We start from the raw sequence: 25,597 nt of genomic DNA, 5'->3' as shown, positions 1-25,597 counted from the left end.
TGTACTTTGTTAAACTACCTAGATTTCTCAGCATGGAACCCAAGTAAGAGAACTGGTGAAAGTTTTTTTTCAAGATCTTAAATAAAGATAAATAGAATATAAATGTTTTTTCTTAGGAAAAATGATGGCTAGTCATAAAGATGAGAGATTCCTCATATGATAAGGATGACACAGGTGTTTTCACTAGTGTAAAGCTGAAAAATGAGATGGAGAAAGTTTGCTGGAGAATCATAAATGTTCAGTGCAAAGCCACTGGGACTAGAAAAGAACATGGTCTTGAGCAACACACTAGTATTGGGTAGTTTTCATGAAGGTTCATGAGTATAATGATACTTTCCTTTTAAAATATTGAAAGACCATATGTTATTTATATTTCAGAAGACATTTCTTCAAATAAGACACTAAATCATTAGTCATATTTGGATTTTATTTCAGATGTTTTAAAATCACATTTCAAGAAAGTACACTAATTTTCATACTTTCTTGAAGTTTTACATCAAGTTATTTGTCTACTGTGATTTTTTAGGAACATCTTGATGCATGTTGTAAAGATTATTATTCTATAGCATTAATACTATTCATTACTAAATATGGCTAACAGATTAAAAAACCATTTTTAGACCTTTTGATCCTCAGTATTATGAAGATGAAATTGAAGGTGAGAAGGTGCTGGACGAGGAAGAAAGAATCAGGTTAAAATTAAAGGTACCATTCTGTACTTAATTTTTTTTTTAAGATTTTCCATAAAGTAAAACAGAGATAATGATTTGAGACTTGAGATTATGAAATGATCTTTTATGTTTAGTTTTCAAACAACAAATAACTGTTGAGACCAAGGTCTACAGGTCATCTCAGAGTGTGTTTAGGGGAGAAGTTACATACCCCACAGTCCCTGTAGGTGTCACTTTTCTAACCGTTTTTTTTTGCAATTTCAGTGGAAATAAAGATAAAAATCTCAAAAACTGTTAGTTCATTTTGGATAAATATAGTTAGGCATAGAACTGCCTCTACACGTTATAGTCGATAGGTCTTCGTGACTTCCTACAATACAAATCTCTCAGGCTCTTTCTGGAAATTCAGGCTATGCACAAAGAGAGGCCTTGTCTTTAGGTGCTTCCTATCGAGAAGGCCTGGGAAGGCAGGACACCCCACTCTTCACACAGGGGATCATCTTGAATGGGGCTCTGTATGAGCTACTGTCAGAGGCAGAGCCAATTTTCATGCTACCTTTGTGATTTGGAGTCACCTACTATTTGGGTAGGATAAATTTGACCTAAAACAAGCAAACAAAAAACTCTAAACAACAACAACAAAAATGGCAAAGCACAAGTCTCAGCTTTTAACTGTGAATATCTTAATTGTATATTCTTTTATTTAATATAATTATTTTTAACCTAATGCCCAGAATTTCCTTGTCTTACGAAGCCAGGCTTACTAGTCCTTCCTTCATTGGGTTGATAGCCCTTCAAGTGGACTTAACAGTCGGAGAGATCTCCATGTTAACTGCCCACCTCATGTAGACCCAAAGCCTCATCCTTTCTTTGGAACTCTTGGTGTGTCTGGTAATACCTCCGTCCTGCTTTGTACTTGGCTTCTGCCTCCACTGCTACGAACGAGAGCTCAGGAAAGATTTCAACAAAATGGTTAGTCTAATTAATACCTCTCGGTGTTCGTAGCAGGAGTGTTTCAGTGTTGCCTAATCAGCTATTTGGGAAACTTATTTTATCACAACGTGTGAATTCTTGGCACATGATCATAAGTCGCTTGAGGAAAAAGAACATGCAGTTGGTTACATTGGTTTTCTGATGCCTTTGTGTTTTGCACCAGGTGGAAAATACTATAAGATGGAGGAAACGCCGGGATGAGGAAGGAAATGAAGTTAAAGAAAGTAATGCTCGAGTGGTGAGGTGGTCAGATGGGAGGTGAGCCCATGATGCCTGAAGAGCATTGACAGACCCGGAGGGCTGCCCGGCAGGAGTGCAGTTCTCCTTGCGGGACCTTACTCTGGGGTCCTCGTTCATTAAGAATTAACAAAACCTAGGCCTCTGGGAGGACACTTTAGAAGCGGGCCCAAGACGTGATCAGATCTGTCTTATCTGAGTGAGTGCCTGGTGCTCGCTCCCATGGCCCAGGTGCTATTGGACAATATAAATTGGTATTTTGGGAAAAATGTTTCTGTTTCACTAATGAAGTGGTAGAGATTGGGAAAGTGACAAAACAATTTTATTTCAAATGGGAAGGAGAAGGAATTTTACCACCTTTTGCTTTAAAAGGGCACAAGTTATTCACGGTGTCTGTGTCATGAGTTCAGCGCACAGTTGGACGGCAGAAGTAAAGCCTGTCGGGGAGAACGGGAACCGCAGGGTCTGCTGCGTGTCCACCCAGTACTGACCGGGGTCTCGTTTCCAGCCTTTCCCTGCATCTGGGCAGTGAAGTGTTTGACGTCTACAAGGCCCCCCTACAGGGCAATTACAACCACCTGTTCGTTCGAGAAGACACGGGTCTACGGGGACAAGCCGTCTTCAAAGACAAACTCACCTTCAGGTAACTCTTCACACTGACGTGTTGGTACTGGTTGTTAAGGAGCAGGCAGGCTGGCAGGTTGTGCAGAAAGCCTGCCTGGGCCCTGACTGACATAATTTCTGGGTGCAGCTCACCAGGGGACGTGGTCGGTTCCCGTGCTGTTTTTTCACTTTTGCTACAAGTTGCTGTTTCTCAGGGAGCCAGTTCATGCTATCAAAACCAACAGAGACGGGTATGGAAGCCGGAAGACCAGTGAATGAATTCACCTTGGTCACTACACCCTGTAGAAGGCCTAGAGGACTGGTCTGCGCTGCCCCACTGGTCCATATCCTTCCCCGTGGGAGGAACGCAGCTGGGTCACCGGCGGATCGTGAGCATGTCATTGCCGTGTAAGAGGAGGGGAAGGGCTGGACGGTGTGACAGGCTGCGGCCTGACCCCAAGCTGACAGGCGCTGCACGGCCTAGCTGTGACCTTGCTGGGTGCTCTTCCTCTGCTCCTCGCGCACCTTCCCTCTGAAGGACACAGCGCCATTGTCCGTCATGTGGGGCATTTAACAGACTAACAGTGTGCACAGGGTTTCTTTCTTGGGTTCCTGGAAATACCTTAAAATCAGATTGTTGTAATGGTTGCACAACTTGTAATTTAAAAAATCATTTACATGGCACCTGGGTGACTGAGTCGCTTAAGCACCGACTTTGGCTCAGGTCACCATCTCGTGGTTTGTGGATATCACCCTCCACCGCCCCCCCCCGTCAGGCTCTGGGCTGACAGCTGCTTCAGATTCCGTGTCTCCCTGTCTTTCTGCCCCTCCCCAGCTCGTGCCTGCTCTCTCTCTCTCTCTCTCTCAAAAATAAACAAATGTTAACATTTTTTTTCTAAAAAATCATTAACTTGTGTATTAAAATGAGTGAATTTTATGGTATGTAAATTATACTCAATAAATACGTTGTTTTGTTTTAAAGATTAATAGCTCTGAGATTTAGAGAATAACAGTGTCGGACTTCTGTGTAAGTTTGAAGACTCTCAGTCTCACTAATTTTTAGTGTCTTTATCTATAAAATGGAGATAGTATCTAGTTCACAGGGATGTTGTGTCAGTTAAGTCAGATATTACATTATCTGTCATGCAGTGCGGAGCCCTGGCATAATAAACACTGTTCGGATCCGACCTCGTAATGAGCTTTTCCCAAAAGGTGTAAAAGACGATTCTGCAGCGTGACTTTTCCCATTGTGCCCCGTCTTCCACACTCCTTACGTCCCGTCTCTCGGTAGCCTCAGACTCTCTCCTAAGGATCATCCTTCCTTTCGGATGTACTAAGAGTCTGCCTGCCTGCAGTCCGGAGTGCTTTCTGCACCAGCCGTTCCTGTCCTCTGGGCTCTCGCGAGGCCGCCTAGCTTTGCCCTTCCTTCTAGTTGTGTGCAGCTAGAGGGGCTTGGAGTCCTCGAGTCAGGACTCCGGTCTCTGCATAACCCTCACAGACCTGGGACTTCCTGTCCCTCTTTTCTTTCTGCTTGTCACCGGGGACTTCTTTGTAAAACCCTTTGACCCTGCCGCCTGCTCTCCTCCCTCCTCCACTTGCACTTCACCCCCTTGGCATCCCTGGGAGATTGGACAGAGGGAGCCTCAGAGCGCCAGGACCGGTGGCCCAATGTCCCTCGTCTGCTAAAGGGGAATGTGGCTGTCGACACAGCTCTTTGTGCTCTCTCAGTATGATCGCCTGCAAAATGCTCTTAGTCACCATGGGACATTCTTGTCCATCTCCCGGCAGGCCTCACTCTAGAGACCGTGACACATATAGAAAGACGACCCTGCCGCTTGCTAATAGGTGCTCAAGGACACAGAAGATTAGAATCCTACCAATGGCTAGCTGTGATCCCGTGTGCCAGCGCACAGAGCTGATTAAGGTATGTTTGCTAATAAGCACTATGCTGGGGGTTTTGGGGGGTACTAAGAACTCACTTTCCAGAATACTAATTCACAATTTTGTATTGCCACAACTGTTTTATTTCTTACAGTTATCAGGTTATCATAGTTCTAGTTATCAGCCAGTTTTAAACCTAAGTGTGTGGTTAACCATAGGAACGTCAGTGGCTACTTGTGAGATACAGCCAACCAGACACTCAGGTGCTCTCTCTCCAGTTTATGAGATTTCAGGGGGAAATCTGATAATTTAGAAAATGTAACCTTTGAAAGATATACAACTTTGTGAGATATGAAATGCTGGGAAGGTCAAGACATTCCTGCCTGACTCAACTTGGCGCTGCCTTGTGAACACCAGTGCGTGGATTGCCAGGCAGAGGAAGCGTGTGAAGGTTCTCCCTCAGGGCTCAGGGACCCTCCCCTAACCAGCACCTCCTCATCCTGTCATTAGGGGAGATGGGGGGTCAGGGGAGGTCTCCTGGGTGAGGGGGCCAGGCATCATCATAGTTTGATGGAAACATCCTCCCTCAGGCGTCCACTGGGCAAGGACCAGGTTCCTCAGGCTGGTTGCTGCTCTCTGGACTCGGACTGACGGGCAGCACTGGGGACGCTGCAGCTCCCAGGGCCATGTCTGTGCCACTTCTGATCGGGCGGTTGGTGCGAGGGAGCCTTCAGCCTCTTCACCCTGTGTAACCTTCACGCCTTAGAACCAAACAGAGTGATCGCCGTGGGTGGGAATAGGTGTGGAATGGAGACAACTATATTCTAAAGACAAAAATTGTAGTAAACGTAAGGTTCAAGTGGGTTCAAGTGGGCATGTAAGGTAACTGGTTGATTTGCTTCTTTACAGAAAGAAGAACATTTGAGGGCTTCTACTCAGCAGACCGTCCATCTGTGGGATCAGGAGAACCAGCAGGGGCTGGGTATCCCCTACCAGGGCCCCAGTGGTGTCCACGAGGAAGAGGAAGGCACTGAAGCTGTGAAGAACCATTACCAAGGCGACCTCTGAGGTAAGCGGGGCACGGAGGTAACATTTCATCATCTGAGGGCCGCAGAGACTGATGGGCTTTTACTCCCTGTCCTGCTGTTATTTACTTAGGACAATGGTACAAAGGCCTTTTATTTTTATTTTGTTTTTGTTAGGGCCGCTTTCCCATAGAAATGCTTAGCTGGGAAGGTAAGGCACCTCCAAAAAAAAAAAATCAGTTAAATAATTTTTGCCCATATGGAGGAAAAATGTGTAATGAATAGTTTGCTGCTTGTACAATTGACCCAGTATTTAAACTGTGTAGTTTTTTAGTGTGTGCATAAAACCTCTTGCGTGTTTAAAAGTGATGAATCTTGGGGGCACCTGGGTGGTTCAGTCGGTTAAGCATCTGACTTTGGCTTGGGTCTTGATCTCATGGTTCGTGGGTTTGAGCCCATCATCGGATCCTGAGCCTGGAGCTGTTTCAGATTCTGTGTCTCCCTCTCTCTCTGCCCCTCCCTTGTTCACACTCTGTCTCTCTCTGTCTCAAAAACAAACATTAAAAAAAAATTAAAGGGGCACCCGGGTTGGTTAAGCATCCGGCTCAGTTGGTTAAGCGTCTCCGGCTTTGGCTCAGGTCACAGTTTGTGGGTTCGAGCCCCGCGTCATGCTCTGTGCTGACCGCTAGCTCAGAGCCTGGAGCCTGCTTCGGATTGTGTGTCTCCCTCTCTCTCTGACCCTCCCCTGCTTGTGCTGTCTCTCTCCGTCGCTAAAAAAAAAAAAAAAAAAAAAAAAAAAAGGCGATGAATCTCTCTGAGAATAAAACCTTTCAAATCTGTCATTTCAGCATGCCTGCAAGTTATATATACTTTCTCATCAAAACTTTAAAAATGTTGTTGGCTCCTCAAGGGAAAAGGTACAATGGGAAGCAACACTACTCGGAAGAAAAGCTCAGGAATAAACAGGTCTTCATCTTTGAAGGTCAATCCCATGTCTGGAGTTCGAGTTCCTTTGCTTTCAGAGGACCAAGCCAGAATCTATTTTTCAGACAGTGATGGGGGTTCAGAAGAAGAAAAGGCTCGAAGAAACTCGGCAGTGATGAGATAAAACCAGATTTGTCCATCAGTTCTAAGGGGTTTGTCCTGACTCCAGGAGTCAGCTCCTGGACTAAAAAGTAGCTCACAGCCCAGGGCCACAGACATTGTCTACACTTCACTGAGGCTCGGGGAGATAAATGTCGTGACAGGGCCGGGAGTGGCCCAGAGGAGGGTCTGACCCCGTGACCCAGTGGGTGGTGGAAGGCTGCTCAGAGAAGGAGACTCCTTGCTGGTATTGAAGAAGTGTTAGCTCGTGGGGCGCACCGGACAGGTGGACGTTCTAGGCGGATGTGCAGAAATGTGCGGGGCCCTGAGTCACCACCGTGCTCAGTGCGGTGGAGCAAGAAGTCTGTCACGTTTGTTGTGGTGACTGGGCGTCCTTATTGTCTGGGTCTATGCGTAGTTGATGGTTATTCCATGTCCATGTTATTAAAATACTTTCCCTTTAATTATTTCCTTTTCTGCTTATAACATAAGTGCAGATAAATTTTAAGTCTTAAATATACAAGGGAATATTTACCATGTAAATATACAAGGGCAAAATGGGAATTATTGCCCATAGCCATATTTAAAAAAACTTTTTTAATGTTTGTTTATTTTTGAAGGAGAGAGCATGAGTGGGGGAGGGACAGAAAGAGAGGGAGACACAGAATCCAAAACGGGTTCCAGGCCCTGAGCTGTCAGCACAAAGCCCGATGTGGGGCTCAAACTCATGAACTGTGAGATCATGACCTGAGCTGAAGTTGGAGGCTTACCCAACTGAGCCACCCAGGCGTCCCTGCGCGTATGTCATTTTAATTAATTCACTGTTTTCTGAACACTTAACATGCTTCACTCCAGGTCTGGAGTCACAAGTGGGAGTAAACATTGCAGAAACACAAATGTGAAGCGTTTTAAGTAAGGACTGGTCACCTAAGGGAGGCATTCATTTTTCATATAAAAAATAGACTTAAAACTTTGAAAGCATACTGTGAAAGCACATAAAATGCAAGCAGTCATTTAAAAATATCCCCAGGTTTTAAAATACTGAATTTTAGATAGGGAAAGTGAAATACTGAGTAAGGAGGAGAACGTATTTCAAGCAGTGTGATTGGGATGTCAGTCAGTATAGAGTGAGGAGGGAGTGTCCCTCCTGCCCCGCCCCCTGCCCGGGCAGCCCAGGTTCACGTGGCCTGACCCCCAGCGTCTGCGGACATGGGTCGCTGCTGAGGGGTCGCCTGCTGCTGTAAAGGGCTGGCTGCCCCATCAGTCAGGACTACCTCATTTATTTTTGAAGTTTTTGTTTTATTTTATTTTTTTATGTTTTATTTATTATTGAGAAACAGAGCATGAGCACGGGTGGGTCAGAGAGAGAGGGAGACACAGAATCCAAAGCAGGCTCCTGGCTCTGAGCTGTCAGCACAGAGCCCGATGCGGGGCTCCAACTCGCAAACTGTGAGATCATGACCTGAGCCGAGGCCGGACGCTTAACCGACTGAGCCACCCAGGCGCCCCTGAAGTTTTAATTTTAATTCCAGTTAGTTAACCTACAGGGCTACGTTAGTTTCAGGGGTACAGCATAGTGATTCAGCACTTTCATATGATACCCCGCTGCTCATCAGTGAGCGCGCTCCGCAATCCCCGTCACCGCCTCCTCCCCTCCTCTCCATTTGTTCTCTCCATCTAAGAATATGTTTCTTGGTTTATTTTTCCCCCTCTTTTGTTCATTTGTTTCTTAAATTTTACATGAGTGAAGTATGGTATTTGTCCTTCTCTGATTTCTCTTAGCATTATACTCTGTAGCTCCATTCATGTCATAGCAAATGGCAAGATTTTATTCATTTTTATGGCTCAATAATATTCCATTGTATGAATATATCACATCTTCTTTCTCCATTCTTCTAGCGATGGGCACTTGAGAGGCTGCTCCCATATCCAGCTATTATAAGTAATGTTGCCGTAAACCTAAGGGTGCGTCTATGCCTTTGAATTACTGTTTTTGTGTTCTTCGGGTAAATACCAGTAGCGCAATTGCTGGGTCATAGGGTAGTCCTCTTGTTAACTTTTTGAGGAGCCTCCACGCCATTGTCCACAGCGGCTGCACCAGTTTGCCGTCCCATCTCCCACAGGGCAAGAGGGTTCCTTTTTCTCCACGTCCTTGCGGGGACTCGTTTCGTAGGTTTCTGATTTTAGCCTTTCTGACAGGTATGAGATGATATCTCGTATTCAGTTTGATTTGCATTTCCTTGATGATTAGTGACCATGAGCATCTTTTCGTGTCTGTTGGCCATCTGTATGTCTCCTTTGGAGAAATGTCTGTTCATGTCTTCTGCCCATTTTTAATTGGGTTATTTGGTTTTGGGATATTGAGTTTTATAAATTCTTTATGTATTTTGGATACTAACTCTTTATCAGATATGCTATTTGCCATTCTGTTGGTTGCCTTTTAGTTTTGTTTCCTTCACTGTGCAGAAGCCTTTTTTTTTTTTTTTTTTTTTTTTTTTTGATGTAGTCCCAATAGTTTATTTTTGCTTTTGTTTCCCTGGCCTCAGGGTACCTATCTAGAAAAAAGTTGCTACGGTTGATGTCAGAGAAGTTACTGTCTTCTAGGATTTTTATGGCTTCAGATCTCATATTTAGGTCTTTAATCCACTGTAAATTTATTTTTTGTGTGCTGTGAGAAGCGGTCCAATTTTATGCTTTTGCTTGTTCCTATTCAGTTTTCCCAACACCGTTTGTTCAAGAGACTGTCTCTTTTCCATTGGATATTCTTCTCTGCCTTGTTGAATATTAAGTGACCATATACTTAAGGGTTTATCTCTGGGTTTTCTATTCTGTTCTTTTGATCTGTCTATTTTTGTGCCAGTACATACTGTTTTGATTAGTAAAGCTATATAACCAGAAGTTCGGGATTATGATGCCTCCAGCTTCGTTTTTCTTTTTCAAGATTGCTTTGGCTATTCTGGGTCCTTTGTGGGTTGTTCTAGTTCTGTGAAAAATGCTATTGGTGTTTTGATAGAGATTGCATTACAGGTGTAGATTGCTTTGGTAGTATAGACAGTTTAACAGTATTTTTTCTTCCAATATATGAGCATGGAATATCTTTCCCTTTCTTTGTGTTCTCTTTAATTTCTTTCATCAGTGTTTTAGTTTTCAGAGAACAGGTCATTCACCTCTTTGGTTAGGTTTATTCCTACATATCCCATTATTTTGGGTACAATTATAAGTAGGACTGTCATTTTAATCTTTCTCCTGCTTCATTATTGGTGTTTAGAAATGCAACAGGTTTATGTACATTGATTTTGTATCCTGTGACATGGCTGAACTCATGGATCAGTTCTAGCAATTTTTTGGTGGAGTCATTCAGGTTTTTTTAATGTTTCTTTAGTTTTGAGAGAGAGTGTAAATTGGGGAAGGGCAGAGAGAGGAGGGGACAGAGGCTCCATAGTGGGCTCTGCGCTGACAGCAGCAAGCCCAATGTGGGGCTCGAACTCAGACTGCGAAGTCATGACTTGAGCCAAAGTTGGACAGTCAAGTCACGAAACCACCCAGACGTCCCTCGGGTTTTCTATATACAGTTTCATGTCATCTGCACATAGTGAAACGTTTACCTCTTTGTTTCTGATTTGGTTGCTTTTTATTTCTTTGTCTAATTACTATGGCTAGGACTTACAGGACTATGTTAAATAAAAGTGGTGAGAGTGGACATCCTTGTCTTGTTCCTGACTTTAGAGGAAAGGTGCTTAGGTTTTCCCCATGAAGGATGTTAGCTGTAGGTTTTTCACAGATGGACTTCATTATGTTGAGGTATGTTCCCTCTAAACCTAATTTGTTGAGGGGCGCCTGGGTGGGCTCAGTCGGTTAAACCTAATTTGTTGAAGGTTTTTATCATGAATGGTTCTTGTACTTTGTCAGATGCTTTTTCTGTTTATTGAAATCATATGATTCTTTTATTGATGTGATGTATCACGTTGATTGCAAATACTGAACCACTCTTGCAAAATAGGAATAAATCCCGATCATGGTTTGGTGAATGATTTTTTAATTTAATTTTTTATTTTTACTAAAAATTTTAAAAAAATATTTTATTCTTGGGGCGGTTGGGTGGCTCAGTCAGTTAAGCGTCCGGCTTCGGCTCAGGTCAGATCTCACAGTTTGTGGGTTCGAGCCCCACGTCAGGCTCTGTGCTGACCGCTAGCTCAGAGCCTGGAGCCTGCTTCGGATTCTGTGTCTCCCTGTCTAACCCTCCCCTGCTCGAGCTGCCTCTCTTTGTCTCTCTCTCTCTCTCAAAAAAAAAAAAAAAAACAACATAAAATATTTTAATCTTTATTTTGGAAAGAGAGAGAGACAGAGTATGAGTGGGGGAGGATTAGAGAGAGAGGGAGACACAGAATCTAAAGCAGATGCAGAGCTATCAGCACAGAGCGTGATGCAGGGACCTGAGCCAAAGTCAGACGATTAACTGACGGAGCCACCCAGGCGCTCCAGTGTTTTATTTTTGAGAGAGAGAGAGAGAGAGAGAGAGAGAGAGAGACAGAGAGAGAGAGAATGTGTGTGTATGTGTGTGAGAGAGAGCGGGGTAAAGACAGAGAGGGAGGGAGACCCAGAATCTGAAGCAGGCTCCAGACTCTGAGCTGTCAGCGGAGAGCCCAACCCGGGGCTCGAACTTACAGACTGAAAGATCAGGAACTGAGCTGAAGTTGAACGCTTGACTGAGCCACCCAGGTGCCCCTATTTTTAAATGTATGTTGGATTCAGTTGAGGATAGCTCAGAACTACTTTAGACAAAATTTCTAGAACTGTTTGAACTGAATTTTACATCTTATCTCTTGTGTCTGTTCAGGAGGTGAGCCCTTCAGAACAAGAAGAGCGGAGTTTAAAGAGGAAGAACATGACTGAAGTATGAAGTGTGTGCTCACTGTGTACACTTGACCCCTGAACACAGGGCTGAACTGCACGGGCCCGTTTACACACAGCTCCTTGCTAGCTATGGTATAGTACAGTAGATGTATTTTTTCTTTGTAGCTTTTTAAAAAGTTTAATGTTTTATTTATTATTGAGACAGAGAGAGAAACAGAGCATGAGCAGGGGAGAGTCAGAGAGAGGGAGACACAGAATCTGAAACAGGCTCCAGGCTCCGAGCTGTCAGCACAGAGCCCAATGTGAGGCTCAAACCCATGAACCGTGAGATCATGACCGGAGCAGAAGTCGGAGGCTTAACCGACTGAGCCACCCAGGCACCTTGTAGCTTTCTTAGTAGCATTTTTCTTTTGCTTATTTGAGTATAGTATATAATACATTAAACATGCAATATATGTATTAATCAACTGTTATCAGTAGGGCTTCTGGTAAACCGTAGACTATTAGCAGTTAAGTTTCTGGGGGTCAAAAGTTGTATTTGGATTTTCAACTCTGCAGGGTTTTGGCACCTGTAACCACAACAGTGTTCAAGAGGCAGCTGCATATTATTTTCAAGTTTGTTTTATCTTTTAATAATTTTTCTTAGCTTTATTTTTGAGAGACAGACATAGTAACGGGGAAGGGGCAGAGAGAGGGAGACACAGACTCTGAAGCAGTGTCGAGGCCCCAAGCTGTCAGCAGAGAACTCAGCGGGGAGGTCAGACTCAGGAACCACCATATGATCTGAGCTGAAGTCAGACGCTTAACTGACTGAGCCACCCAGGCACCCCGTCAACAGTTTGTTTTAAAGCAACGATGAAATGATTTTGTTTTGATTGAAGTGATGAATTGAGTTGCTTTTGCATAATCCTAGTTGTGAATAAAAAAATGTTCAGAAGTAAGCCTGTGACTTTAGAAAATCCATTTACCCCAAGCAAGAGACTTACTTTGGTAGCTGTTTGCTCCGCGTCTTGGTTTTCTGTGTATTTCGGGTGCTCTGCCCTACTTCCTCCTCCGGGCTGAGCCCAGAGGTGGGCTTCGGTCCAGGTCAGGTATTGCCTCTTCCAGTATGTCCTCCTGTCCTGCCTAGCTGCGTTCGGGCCCCTTCTGTGCTTGGTCATCACCACTGGTGTGGCACTAATGTTCCTCTACCCACATCGCCCTGGATCTTGCCAGAGCAGGTACAGCACCCTCGGGCTCACTGGACACTGGGTGCTTTGCCCAGCGCTGTACCAGCCCTCCCAGTTCTAATCCAGAACAACGTGAAAGGTGGGTGCTCTTCTTTCCATTTACAGACATGCAAGGCGGGGGCGGGGGGTCTAAAGAACTTTAAGACCTCTATCCGAAGCTTTTTCCTTTCAAGTAAAAAAATAAGCATTTTGAGAGAAGGGTCATGGTCTTTTATATGGAGCAATCACAAGGTTAAACAGACACGTTAGTGGCCTTATGGAGAAAGACACCCAAACTACCGGAGATAAACGGTCATCATAAAATTTAGAGAAACGAGCAGTGGGCAACAAAATGCGAGGTTTGCCTGCTCGCTTTGTGACTGGTACACTAGCTGGAATATAATGGGAGCCTCATAAATATTGACAAATGAACAAGCCGACGGTGGCAGGTGTTGGGCAAGTTACTTGACTCTCTGAAGTCTGTTTCCTCAACTCAGTGGGATTTGGACTTGACCACATAAACCCTTTGTGGTTTACATGGCTTTTATTTCTCTGCCTCTGCAAGTTGTTACTAATAAGATATATTTTAAAAACGTATCTGACTCCTGCAGAACACAGTGAGTAGTACTAGCACAGGTTAATCCTAAGCCAGCTCCTTGTCACAAAGGCTGTCCCTGAAGCTCTGCTATGTCTGCAAACAGGCCCAGGGCTGGGTTCTCTAGGTCCTCAACCCTGGCCCGGTGGGAAGGAAAGCTTCACATTTAAAGGACAAAAGATGTCTGGTGAATTTGGACCCACGTGTGGTTGGCTGCCCTCATCATCTGGTCCCTCAAAGAGCAGGGGCCACTGCGCTGGGCCTGAGGGCACTGTCTCCCCGTGGCCACTCAGCCTCATGGGAACTGAGTCACCTGACAGGGCAAGTGCCCGCGCCTCTTGACGTGGCCCAGAGGAGGACAGACAGCACGACCTCCCGTAGGACAGGGTAAGCCCGCCGGCCATCCTCGCAAGGCCGGCCAACATCAGGTGCAAGGGGACAGTGCTTGTTCCCAGAGGTTCCTGAGCGCGGAAAATTTTACATTATTTGACTCTTATCCCTAATTCCTCAAACCCATTATAACACATTTCATTGATTTTTCTCTTTTGCTTGGTAGATTTGGGTGACTGCTTTGCTGTAAAAATAATCTCTAGCTTATGAGTAGCAATGGCTCCCATCAGGTGCAGAACGTACTGTATCGTGGGACTTGTTTCTTCACATTTGTCAACTCAGTTCACTTTTATGGATGGACCAGACTGACATGAAATTACTACTTTTAAAATGGGTAAAAATGGTCATGTATTGAGAGTTTTATATGGTTTAATGTGAGATTAAATTAAATTAAATTAAATGTAGGTTACAGCGGGATGCAGTAACTCTGGGAAAATAATAAGCTTGTTCCTGAAGAAATCTGTAAGAAATGAACTTTAGAACAATAGGAACTGAAGGGATTTTTTTTCAAAAAGTCCAAGTCTATACATAGAATATTTGATAAACTTTATTGAAATGATTTCAGTATGAAGTGGTAAGTTCTAAATGCATACAGTACAGAGTTTTCAAAAGAAACTTGACTATTATGAACCAAATTTAATATTTTAATATTCATGAGTATACTTAATATCAGTAATATTGGAATATCAGACTTGAGTGGAATTATAATGCAGAAGAATATAAGACAGACCAAATTAAAATGACATAAAAATATAAAAATCTTTGCTTATAAATACATTTTCTCAATTTAAAAATAGTGAAGGGTTTCTTTGGTAAGCAAGTCTTGTGGTGAGAATGATCTGGGAACGCGAATGCTCCGGAAGGGCTGACAGAAGGCGGTTCTACAGATGGTCAGACCCGCGAACTCACAGCTTTGAGAGCGGCACTTCCGGTACGTCCATGTGCTTGGGTCTCGCGGGCGCCATGTCTTGGGTTAGTACTATTCAGAAGTGGAGAGGCTGGAAGGCCATTATGCTCAGTGAAGTAAGACAGAGAAAGGCCATGCTGTATGATCTCATTATATGACTGTCTAAAAACACTGAGCTCAGAGAAACCATCGCCTGGTGGTTGCCAGAGGGCAGGGGTAGGGGGTGAAGGTGGTTGAAGCTACAAACTCCCAGTTAGAAGATGAGGAGGTCCGGAGGATGGAATGTGCGGCCTGTGATCGCAGGTGACTGTGCTGCGTATTTGAAAGTTGCTAAGAGACTAGATCTTAGAAGTTCTCATCACAAGGAAACAGTTTTTTTTTTTTTAAACTATGTGAGGTGATGGATGTTAACTAATTTGGGGGTACATATTTTGCAATATATATATAAATCAAATCATGGTGTAGATCTTAAAAGTAATACAAAGTTACATGCTAATTGTATCTCAATAATACTAGAAAAAATGTTTTTAAGTGAAGTGGATTGTGATGGAGGAGCCCGGGGACAGGACTGAACCTGCAGAGGACGGACGCTACTATGGATTCCAGAGAAAGCTCAGTCCTCAGATGTGCAGGAGGTACTGTGGTTCCCGACTCTACGGGGAAAGTGAGTCAAGCCCTGGGAACGCAGAGCCAAAAATACAAGATTTTATGAAACCTCATGCATCTTTTCATATGACTTTAATGGCAGCAAGGATTAAATATAATGTACAACAGAACATGACTAACATTTTATCAAAACATTTTTTCTAATTATACCATGGAATCCCCTTTTTAAATGAAAATACACCAGACACTGTCACTGGAAAAACCATTTACAAAGTTCTATTTACATGTAACTTTTCCCGAGTGCACCTATTGCACAAAGTGAGTATGTGGGTCACTTCATTCAAATAATGAGAATTTGCAATTTAATGACCAAGATAATTCTCCTTGTTGAAATCCCTAACAATCTGCAAGTATTTTTAACACACAAAATGTTTATTTGGTCTTTTAAAGGACAGGCACCCTTAGGAATGTAGTTCACCTAAACTTATGACTTCTACTAGAGTTTAGCTACAAGTTTATAGCACCAAAATCCATTTTAATAATATCAGCATTAGTTGTTAGTACTGATGTTTCTCAATACAATTTCATGTAGACATACTTAAAAAATTAGATCTTCAAATAGTATAAAATTTTTCAAAATGGGCAAGTAAAAGCTTTTAAAAAACAGTAATTTAAAAATGCAAAGAATATTCTTTGATTAGGTAAGTTTAAATTGGTTACCTATAGAACGTACAGTCTTAGAAAAATCTTTGGTTTAAAAATCACGATTATTTGAGAACTCTAATCCATTACAGCACTTCAGAGCTCTAAAGAAATACTGAATGTTACTAAATCGTTAAGAGGTGCCAGAATTTTAAAGATCAAAGTAAACATTAGTTTTCTCCCTTGAAATTTCAATTCTAGAAAGATTTTCTATATTCAGTTAGGTTAATGTTCAGCTTTAAAGATATTTATGAAGAAATCTTTTCTTCATTTATATAATGCACTGTCATAGCTGAGAACTGGAATGGTACAAGCAAAAACACTTAACGTCTTCATACTTGGGTAAATAATAAGTGAAAAAGAGATTACCTGTAAGTATGATACACATACTAACTAGGGTCCCACTTACCTTTATTAAAAAAGCCTTTACGCTAGAAGAGGTAATCTCCGTATCAATGCACTGACTCACAGGACGGCGAGCAGGGACGCTCTGCCCGCTCTGCGCTGACCCCCGCCCCGCTGGAAGGGTACCTGAGGTCAGGTACATTTCCCAGGTTGCTTGTGAGAAGGAGAGAGACGCGGAGAGCAACACTTGCTAACTTGGAAAACAACCATCAGTGGTCTCTGACAGAAAGGGAATAGTGCAAAGTCAATCTTTGGCCCCTTTAAAACACTGGGTACTGATTCAGAAAAACAAAGACATCCAGTTCTTCTGAGGGAAGCTTTTGCCTGTTGAGAAGCGTGAATACCAGAGACATACGAGAAGCTGCCTGGCTCAGTAAGTGAAGTGTCCAGCCCAAGCCAAAGGAGTGACGCTTTGTGATTCAATTTCAAAAAATCTTCTTAAAAGAATCAACAGACCTTCCCTACTCTTAACCAGGGGTCTTCCCTTCACTCTGTGTAAGTGGCCGAGCACAGGCAGGCCTGAGTCTCAGAGGCCGGGACTGCTCCGATTTCCTCCTGCCCTGACCCGGCGCACGGGCCAGCGCTCCCCTGACGGCGGGAGCGGTCCGGAGAAACTTCTCTTGTGAGCGACTCCTTTTACACAGGATGGGCAAAAAAGTACAAGGTGGAAGGAAACATGATACAAACTAGATTTATGAAGAACAGTTTTCCTTCCTGGTTGGAAAATTCCTGAGTGCCAATTCAATACTGCTGATACAATTCTGCAGCGCACACACTCTCCCAATCCTGTGCCACAGTTAATTTATACACATGCCGGTTTCTAATTTACAGTAATCATCAGTTTAAATGACTACTTGGCATGTGCTTCAGACTTAATTCCACCATGTTTTATCTTTGATTTCATGTGTTTAACAACCGCCTTTTTTTCTTACTATCTTAAATAACCAAGAATTGACTATATGTATGCCCTTTACAGGAAAGAAAACGGCTTGTCTACCTAGATGCTTTTTTACTGAATTTTCACAAAAACAGAGTAATGCCCACATTATTAAAATAACAGACTATAGTGATTTCAGCCATAACGGTTTACTTGGTGAAGCTGATGACTTTGTTGAAACAAGTCCAGGTGGTGGTGACACACAGTGGACAAGAGCAGTGACCATGAATGTGCAGAAGCCCCCTTTCTCCCCCCGCAGATCGGCTCAGCTGAGGACCAGATCTGGAGTTGTTTTAACATTCTGGCATTTTGCTTTCTTGATAGGAGCCAAACGCACACTCTAGCCAAGTTCATGTATTCTAAAACAGGAAAGGGCTCCATATGATGGACTAAGAAAAGCCGTGAATGTCTTGTACCTAACAAGTGCAACAGCAATTCTGATGGCAGTAATGTCCCTTTATGATTTAAAAAAGATTGGTCCTTAAAATGTTCATACTATTCTACGTAAATGATTTCCTAAACTTTTTTTTACAATTGCATTTTTTAACTCATGACACATCACAAACCATTTAAACTAAATTAAAACTGATTTTAGCAAAAGAAATGTTATAAAATACAAAATATCGCCTACTACTGATTTTGCAATTTGAAACTGATAACAATGGTAAACTAGAAAAAAGATACATGTAGCTAAAAAAAAAACATTTCCAGTCTTTTCCCGTCTACCCAGGAGAATTTTACATCTGACATCACCAACATGAGCCCTTGGTGACCTTTTAAAGTCTCCCAAAGATTGGATCTTGGTGGGTTTACTGGTGGTCTCCTTCAACTCGTCTTTTGCGAACTGTGAGAAGAAAAAGAGGGTATGTTAGAAATCCCGGTGACTTTGTACGGGGTTGACGTGCTCGTACGAACAAGCTGCCGAGGACCCAGGTACAGCTGTACTGCCGTGTAACGTCCATTACTTGCTAAGAACTGTGGGGCCTCAAAATGAGAAGACACGTCCTCAGCTCACCTGTGCTTACACAGCAGCATCAGAGATCTAAAATAATGGTCAGCAATCACCTTCAAGTCACTGCACCCATTTGTTATTTAAAAAGTTGATACCTCTCTTAAAATAACGAATTATAAATTACTGTGTTGAATTTTGAAATGACATTCAGGAAGCTGGGATTAGAAAGTATTAAAAATAACAAATATTTGCATATTCTGATTAGGCATTACAATGTATCTCCTTAGTTTGTGAAAGAATATACCAAAAACATTTTTGTCTTTTTTTTTTTAGTTTCTTTCTCTCTCTCTCTCTCTCTCTCTCCCACTCATGCTCGCTTGCTCTCTGTCTCTCAAAAATAAACCTTAAAAAGAAAACAATGAGAGGGAAAGACATTATCGAAATCAACACTAAAGATATGATACAGCCCCATCTGCAAGGTGAAAAACGATTGCCCAAGATTCTGCGTGTTTTCCTGTCTTGTTTGGTATGGCTTTCTGGTGGCTACGTATTAGATCGCCTGTCAGACGTATGTCTTCATGCTGGCAGCCGTGATCTGCGGGCAGAGATCAGCAAAAACCAGCTGCGGCTGCTGGGAGCACACAGAGCGGAAGACGGGGCCGAGGGTTGTTTCTGACTCTCCTTTCTCACCAGGCACCTACTTGTTCCAAGCAGGTCCTTGGCTCAGCCTCTAGATGAGAGGTTAGAAATTTGGCCCTATTAACAATTCATTGGCAATTTCTTTCCAGAACCCCCCCCTGCTAATAATAGGTTCTCAGTGCTCTGTGATCAATCAATTGCAAATAAGTTCAAGCCTCATACCCTAGCTCTAGAAGAGTAAACGGGTTTTTTTTGAAGTATCATTTTAATCATGCATTCAGTAACTCTCAAATGCCTCCCACAAAAAATCCAAAGAAACTAAGTTTCTTCCCATGGAATCTGAGTGCCTCTACCAGCATTCCCTCCTGACCTGCTGACATCACTTTTTATTCTGTTCGCATAAGCAGCAAGTGCTTATTGAAGATTTATTCTCGAGGCAGCATCCTGCAACAAGAGTCAGTTTTCAAAACCTGCGAGCTGTCCTCTGCGCATAAAAGAACTCGCTCGATCCCAAATCTGGGCTTTTCTCCATGCCTTTCCCCCACTCCAGGAATGTCCGTATTCTCATTTCATATCTGAAAAGCTGTCTTGGATCAGAATGAAACAGCATGAGGGGAGGGGCTAGAGAGCTGTTTGCTTTCCCTCAGTTCCGCCTCACGTCGGACCACACCTTCAACCTGACCTCACCTCCATTACACACGCCGCCAGCAGCTGCCTGACTGCGCGGCGTCAACCAAAGCAGCCTAGGACACAGCCTTCCTGTGCTCCCTCACCTTCTGGTGTACTGCTGATTTTTGATGTAATTAGCATGGCTTTGCAAATTACACTGAGAATCACCAGTCCACCAAACACACCAATTTTCTAAAATGCAAGAGACTACAGAAAGGGTTTGAACTGATACTCTTCAGAGTAATTTGGGTTGAGGGAAGGAAGCTGTAACTTTTCTGCTTTGGAAATCTTTTAAGAATGCAAACTCAAATATGGCCGAAGCTTTAAAAGAACCGCCTCACTCTGAAGTGCTACTCGCTTTATGAAGTGTTCCTGTCTGAATACATCTTTATAAAGTCCTTCAGTGACAAACACACAAGAATCAATCTTTGGAAACATGTGGAAACAAACTACAAGCATCAGATTCTTTGGTTCAGCGTTGGCTGCAAAACTATCAAACAGAAGCACAAGCATCAGCAGTATTTCGGTGGGAACCAGGGAAAAAACGGGCGACAGCCGACCATGACCGATGTGCACAGTGAAAAGTCAAACTGCCCAGTGAGGGCTGTGTCAGGGAGACCAGTAAGGACAGCCAACACTTAGGTGCCACAACCTATATAACTTGGATCTAAACTATAATTACTCCATATTTTGTCACGTAAAACTAGATTTCTATCTAGGCCTGTTTAATAAAAAGGGCAAAATCTTTCCTATAATGTCGAAATCTTTAAGAACTCCAGGAGGTGACTTGTAACACAGAACAAAATATTTGTTACAGGTAGCATTTATTATAATATTTCTTATAGAAAACTGTTCACTTAAAGCTGTGAAATGTTTGTGACCAGAAGAGGTCACCCACTAATCCAATAATCACTACAACTGCACTTACAATGAACTCTAATTCAATCAATATAAAAAGGCTTGTGCAGATTTAAAAAACAAAGATCAAGTCATCTGTGTTAACATATTTTTTTAATTAAAAAAAAGTTCCTCTACTATATTAGCTTAATGATATAATTCAGAAATTTGATTTAAAATTTACGTGTCTTACCTAAGTCATTGTTTTTTGTTATAGCATTCGCCGCTCTGGTTCGGGGTCCCTGCTGTGTAAACTGATATCCAAATTTAAGGATATTTGTATTTTCCTCAAGCATGTTGGCGATTTCCAATTCCACAGCTGTCCCCAACTGCTGCCTCTGGATTAAAAATAAAGAATAGTATAAATAAACTAGATAAAATATTTTTCAAGGTAAGTCAAGACTAAGGTAATTCAGGTACATGCTGATTCTGTTGGTTTTTTTAAGTTTTCCCAATTCTTACAACATACAAAAATAAGAGAAATTTTAAAGTTCAGTAGGGCGGCTCCATAGCTCAGGGGTTAGAGCACTGGTCTTGTAAAGTTCAGTATATGATCATACAGACATCAAAAACTGAAGACTACCAAAATAACATACCACTTCATACCCATTATTGTAGGATGACTATAATACAAAGTGTTGGCAAGAATGTGGAAAAACTGGGAACCTCACACGTGCTGGCAGGAATGTAAAATGGTGCAGTCGTTGTGGAAAACAACGTGGCCACTCCTCAGAAAGTTAAACACAGTGTTACCACTGAACCTAGCAACTCTACTCCTAGGTGTATATATATACATGTGAGAAATGAAAACCTACGTTCATATAAAAACGTGTATACGAATGTTCCTATCAAGATTATTCCTAATGTTCAAAAAGTAGAAATAACCTAAACGGATATTCAGCCATAAAAAAGATTAACTACGGATACATACAACATGGATGAACCTGCAGAATATTTTGCTAAGTGAAAGAAGGTAGACACAAAAGACCATCTACTATATAACTCCATATACATGAACTGTCCAAAATAGGCAAATGTGTAGAGACAGAAAGTGGATTATTGGTTGCCGGGATGGTGGAAGGGGTGATGAAAATATTCTGGAATTAAAGGTGATGGCTGCACAACTCTATGAATATGCTCAAAATCCATACTAAGAATACGAAGTTAACGTTCTGGACGCTTCAGATGTCTTCATCTCCTTTCAGCCACCGCTGCCCACAAGCCTCCCCCCCAAAGCCTTCCTCCCACGGCCTCCTAACCCCGCGGCCCCACAGCAGAGCCGGCTGGCGCTCACCTGATTGTCAATCTTGAGCTCTGCCAGGGTTTCATTATCTCTCAAAGCATCAATCAGCGCTAGGATCCCAGCTCCTGTAATAAAGTTGGACTCCAGATTTAAGCTCTTCAAATTTTTGTTCACTCTCAGCATATCTGCAAAAGCCTAGAAATTAAAGAAAATATTTGGAGATAAAAAGTGACAGCATCTATCACATATTATACCTGCTATGAACAAAGCCACTAATTAACAGAACTGCTCTGGTGTTTCTCATTAGGTGGTTTTATCCTGACACCACCTCACAGGCTTCCCATGGATTACTTTTCACAATATTTAGAGTTGTCCCTGTTGGTAATACTCTCTGCTGCTATTCGCATTGTTTTGCTCATTCACACCCTACTCCTCGCTTTTCTCTCCTGTGTCTCTCATCCTGTCTCTCAGCTCCTGTGCAGGACTAACTTCATCATGGTCTCTTTGGAACTGCTTTTCTTACTTAGGTCCTACTGCAGCCTCGTTACTGTATAGCCAAAATGAGGATAAATTATGGACTGCTTTTCAAGGCAGAGACCGGAAGGGATGCCTAGGCAGAAGAAAAGCTCACAGATAAGAAGAACTTAAAGTCAAGTTAAAAAAATAGGCAAGAGGGGGGAGACAGAACTTGGGACAGATATCTATTTCACATTTGATGCCACGTAAAACAGCTGGCTTTGAGATGGGAAAAACGGACATCAGCAGCTCAGTGAGGAGGCTACTGCAATAATCCAGGTGAGAGAAGATGGTGGCCTAGACTGACCAGGGTGGTAGTCGAGAAACGGGTGAAAAGTAGCTGGATTCTGGAATATTTTGAAGACAAGGTTGGATATATTTAAGGTGATAGGAAAGGGAAGTCAAGGATGACTCCATTTCTTTCTGTCTTGAGCAAATGAAAGAGTGAGTTTGTCATTTACTGAGACAGGAACAAGTGGGGGAGGAACAGGTGTGAGAGGGAAGTCAGTTGTTAGACATCCAAGCACGCTGTTAAGTAGGTAGGTGGACATGAGCATGGAGTTCAGGAGAAAGGCACGAACAGGGAATAACAACTCTGGAAGTCAGCAGCATGTACAGACAATATATAGCAAAGAAAAAGACTGACATCACCTAGAAACTGAGTGTAGACAGAGAAAAGAAGAGGGCCCAGGACTGAGACCTGGGGTCATTCTAATCCTTAGAGGCTGGGGAGAAGAGGAGGAACCAGCATAGGGACCAGAGAAGGGATGTGCAGTGAGGAGGAGAATCCAAGGGAGTGATGGCCTCAAAGCCAAGTGAGACCAAGTGGGACTTACCCCAGGAATGCAAGGTTGATCTAATATGCAAAAATTCATCAATATGATATACCATATTAAGAGAGTAAAGGACAAAAACCACATGATCATCTCAATAGACACATTATAAGCATTTGACAAAAATCCAACACTGTAGATCCATAAATGGAATCCTCTACAGATGTCAAAAGTCTAGAATTTTATGTAGTAATATGAAAAGATCTCTAAGACATACTGTTGAGTGAAAAATTAATGCAAAACAGCATATATTACCTGAATTCATTTATGTTTTTAAAATTATAAAGGTTGGGGCAGCTGAGTGGCTTAACTGATTGAGTGTCTGACTCTTGATTTTGGCTCAGGTCATGATACTAGGGATTGAGCACCACGCTGGGCTCTGTACTGAGCTTGGAGCCTGCTTAAGATATTCTTTCTTTCTCTCTTTCTCTTTCTCCCCCCTCCCCTTCTTGCCTCTAAAAATAAAAAAATAAAATTGAAAAATTACAGAAAAGAAATACAGGGGAAAGAACTCATAAAAATAGATTATGTACTGCCTAATCGTGGGCTAAATACCAATGGAAAAAAGAGTAAATCTTGTTCATAAAATCAGTTTAGCCACCTCTGTAACATGCCCTTGTATACAAGCATAATTTCAATATTATCAATAGCAGTTACTTACAACAGCAACAGGGTCATTGCTCCGGGTAGCTGCGAGACTGACACATTTCACATGTGTGTTGGTTTCCAAAGCTTTTGCAAAATCTTTTAGAGTCGGGATTGGAATATTCTTGAAAGACAATAATATGAAATATAATATTTTAGTTTTCAGGAAAGTCAGTCCATTAATCAAATATATTTGTACTTTTTAAAAATTAAATGAACTCAGAAATTATATAAACATAGCATCTAGTCTACAAATGAAAACAAGCAGCATCCTTCATATCCATGTGATTTCTCTCTTATGGTACATTTGCACGAACTGCTGACCTAGAGCAGAGCATAGATCATTATTTCTCTAGCATCTAAAGAAACTTCCATTATTCTATACTTAACTGTTTTGCTTCTAAGAAGTCAACGCCTGAGTATTCAAAATGGATCTGACTCTTCTGCAAGACAGAGAGGTCACTTACTTAGTTTAAGTGACAAAGTATTGAGATTAACCTTACACTACCTAAAATGTGGAAGACAGAGTTCTAGAAGGTACTAATTTCTCCTTTTAGTACAAGATGACAATTCTTGATAGCCCAGTTATTTTCTGACCATTACTTGTTGATTTAGATATGAGGATTGAATTTTTTTTTTTAATTAAAATTAGTGGTCAACTAGGAATGTTAGCTTTTCCCAAGGCTTTCCTTTTTCTGCTCAGAGGAAGAAACAGCCACTAAAGGAGCAGAGAGGTCTATTCCCTAGCTTCTTAGAATTACCAGATGCTCCCTCAGCCCTCAATTCAGGTAAGTCAAGATACAAAATGAGGATTGCTAAAAAATATTAATAAAATATGAAGGAATTCTTAATGTAGCTATTATTAATGACCATTAAGAGATATTTTGAATTTATTCTTTGTATCCCTATGCCCTCCTAACTCATTTCTCCTTTACTTCAAGGAAGAGCTACATTAAAAAAAAAACTCAGTAAGATCCCAGAAAGCCCACTACCAGGCGTCCACTCAAGAGAAATGAAAACATGTTCACATGTTCATAGGTGTTGAATGACTTTCTTAAAATCATCCCAAACCAGAGAGAACCTAGAGGTCTGTCAACTTGTGAATGGATAAACAAATTAACAAACTGCAGCATATCCACATAAGAGAATACTGCTCAACAAACTACTGATACACACAACCTTAGAGCGGAATCTCAAATGCATTATGCTAAGTGAAAGAAGCCAGACTCAAAAGACTACATGTTATATAATTTCATTTATATGACATTCTGGAGAAGGCAAAATGATAGGGAAAGGAAAGAGATCAGGTGCTGTCAGGGGGCTAGAGTTGGGGGCAGAAAATGATGACAAAGGGGAGTGACATGTTCTACATCTGTGGTGGTGGTTGTACAACTTACGCATTTGTCAAAACTCACTGAACTAGACACGAAACGGAGAGTTTCACTATGTATATCGATTGTACCTCAAGAAACCTGATTAAAAAAATAATAAAATTCAAAAGACTAAAAGCTCTTTGTACTTTGAAAGTCAGAGAGATTTATGCTGACCGTCTATAGGGTTTACATGTTTATATTTTATTTTTAAAAAGCAAGTCAGAAAAATATTACATCTTAATCTCTAAAATATAAAGGAATCTAAGCATACTGTTACGACCAAAAACTTTACCTTTAAGTAGAATTACACTATATCAAACCTGCCCAAATCTAAACTATATATATATATCTCTCAAAAGGAAACCAACTTGACAATAAACTATAAATAAAAATAAATAAAAAATCTGCCCAAACTTTCATCCTACATCTGACTCAAGCAATTAAAAACTTTATTATTTGCTTAGCACACCTACCTTTATATTATTCAAATTGACTTCAACAAGACGAACATCATTTTCTTTAATTCTCTTTAAACTCTCTTCAACATTGGTTGGATTTGGTGGCTCATCAAATACTGGAAGAATCTTTTCACCTTTCACCACATCTGTAGTAACAAATGAAAAGAGCACATGTCTCACTGGCTGATGCTATTACAGTGAATTCATCCACGAACTTAGTAACACATATAACACACACACATACATGCATATTTAAAAGAACTAATCAGAAAGTT

The 25,597-nt window shown here is 41.9% G+C and overlaps 2 protein-coding genes across 2 annotated transcripts in view; one reads left to right on the top strand and one right to left on the bottom strand.

The window, feature by feature from the left end:
- Positions 1-11,546, top strand: LOC115302066 (RNA polymerase-associated protein LEO1-like). The gene is made up of 7 exons (XM_029952064.1): positions 1-43; positions 621-705; positions 1,828-1,922; positions 2,410-2,544; positions 4,293-4,428; positions 5,295-5,454; positions 11,331-11,546. The coding sequence occupies exons 1-6, from the start codon at positions 33-35 to the stop codon at positions 5,451-5,453; spliced, it is 621 nt and encodes a 206-aa protein (XP_029807924.1). The 5' UTR covers positions 1-32; the 3' UTR covers position 5,454; positions 11,331-11,546.
- Positions 11,547-17,646: 6,100 nt separating this feature from the next.
- The window catches only part of TMOD3 (tropomodulin 3), a 78,597-nt gene continuing 70,646 nt past the window's right edge, over positions 17,647-25,597 (bottom strand). Inside the window, exons 6-10 of the mRNA XM_029951537.1 lie at positions 25,338-25,468; positions 23,508-23,615; positions 21,549-21,692; positions 20,448-20,592; positions 17,647-17,941 (exon numbers count right to left, since the gene is read on the bottom strand). Of these exons, the coding sequence (XP_029807397.1) occupies positions 17,907-17,941; positions 20,448-20,592; positions 21,549-21,692; positions 23,508-23,615; positions 25,338-25,468 (563 nt within the window). The 3' untranslated portion in view covers positions 17,647-17,906. The remainder of the gene's footprint in view (positions 17,942-20,447; positions 20,593-21,548; positions 21,693-23,507; positions 23,616-25,337; positions 25,469-25,597) is intronic.

The sequence above is a fragment of the Suricata suricatta genome, chromosome 9 (assembly GCF_006229205.1).
Source record: "Suricata suricatta isolate VVHF042 chromosome 9, meerkat_22Aug2017_6uvM2_HiC, whole genome shotgun sequence".
Classification (NCBI taxonomy): Eukaryota; Metazoa; Chordata; class Mammalia; order Carnivora; family Herpestidae; genus Suricata; species Suricata suricatta.
The sequence above is the reverse complement of the archived record's forward strand: the minus strand, read 5'-3'. Positions and strand labels throughout refer to the sequence as shown.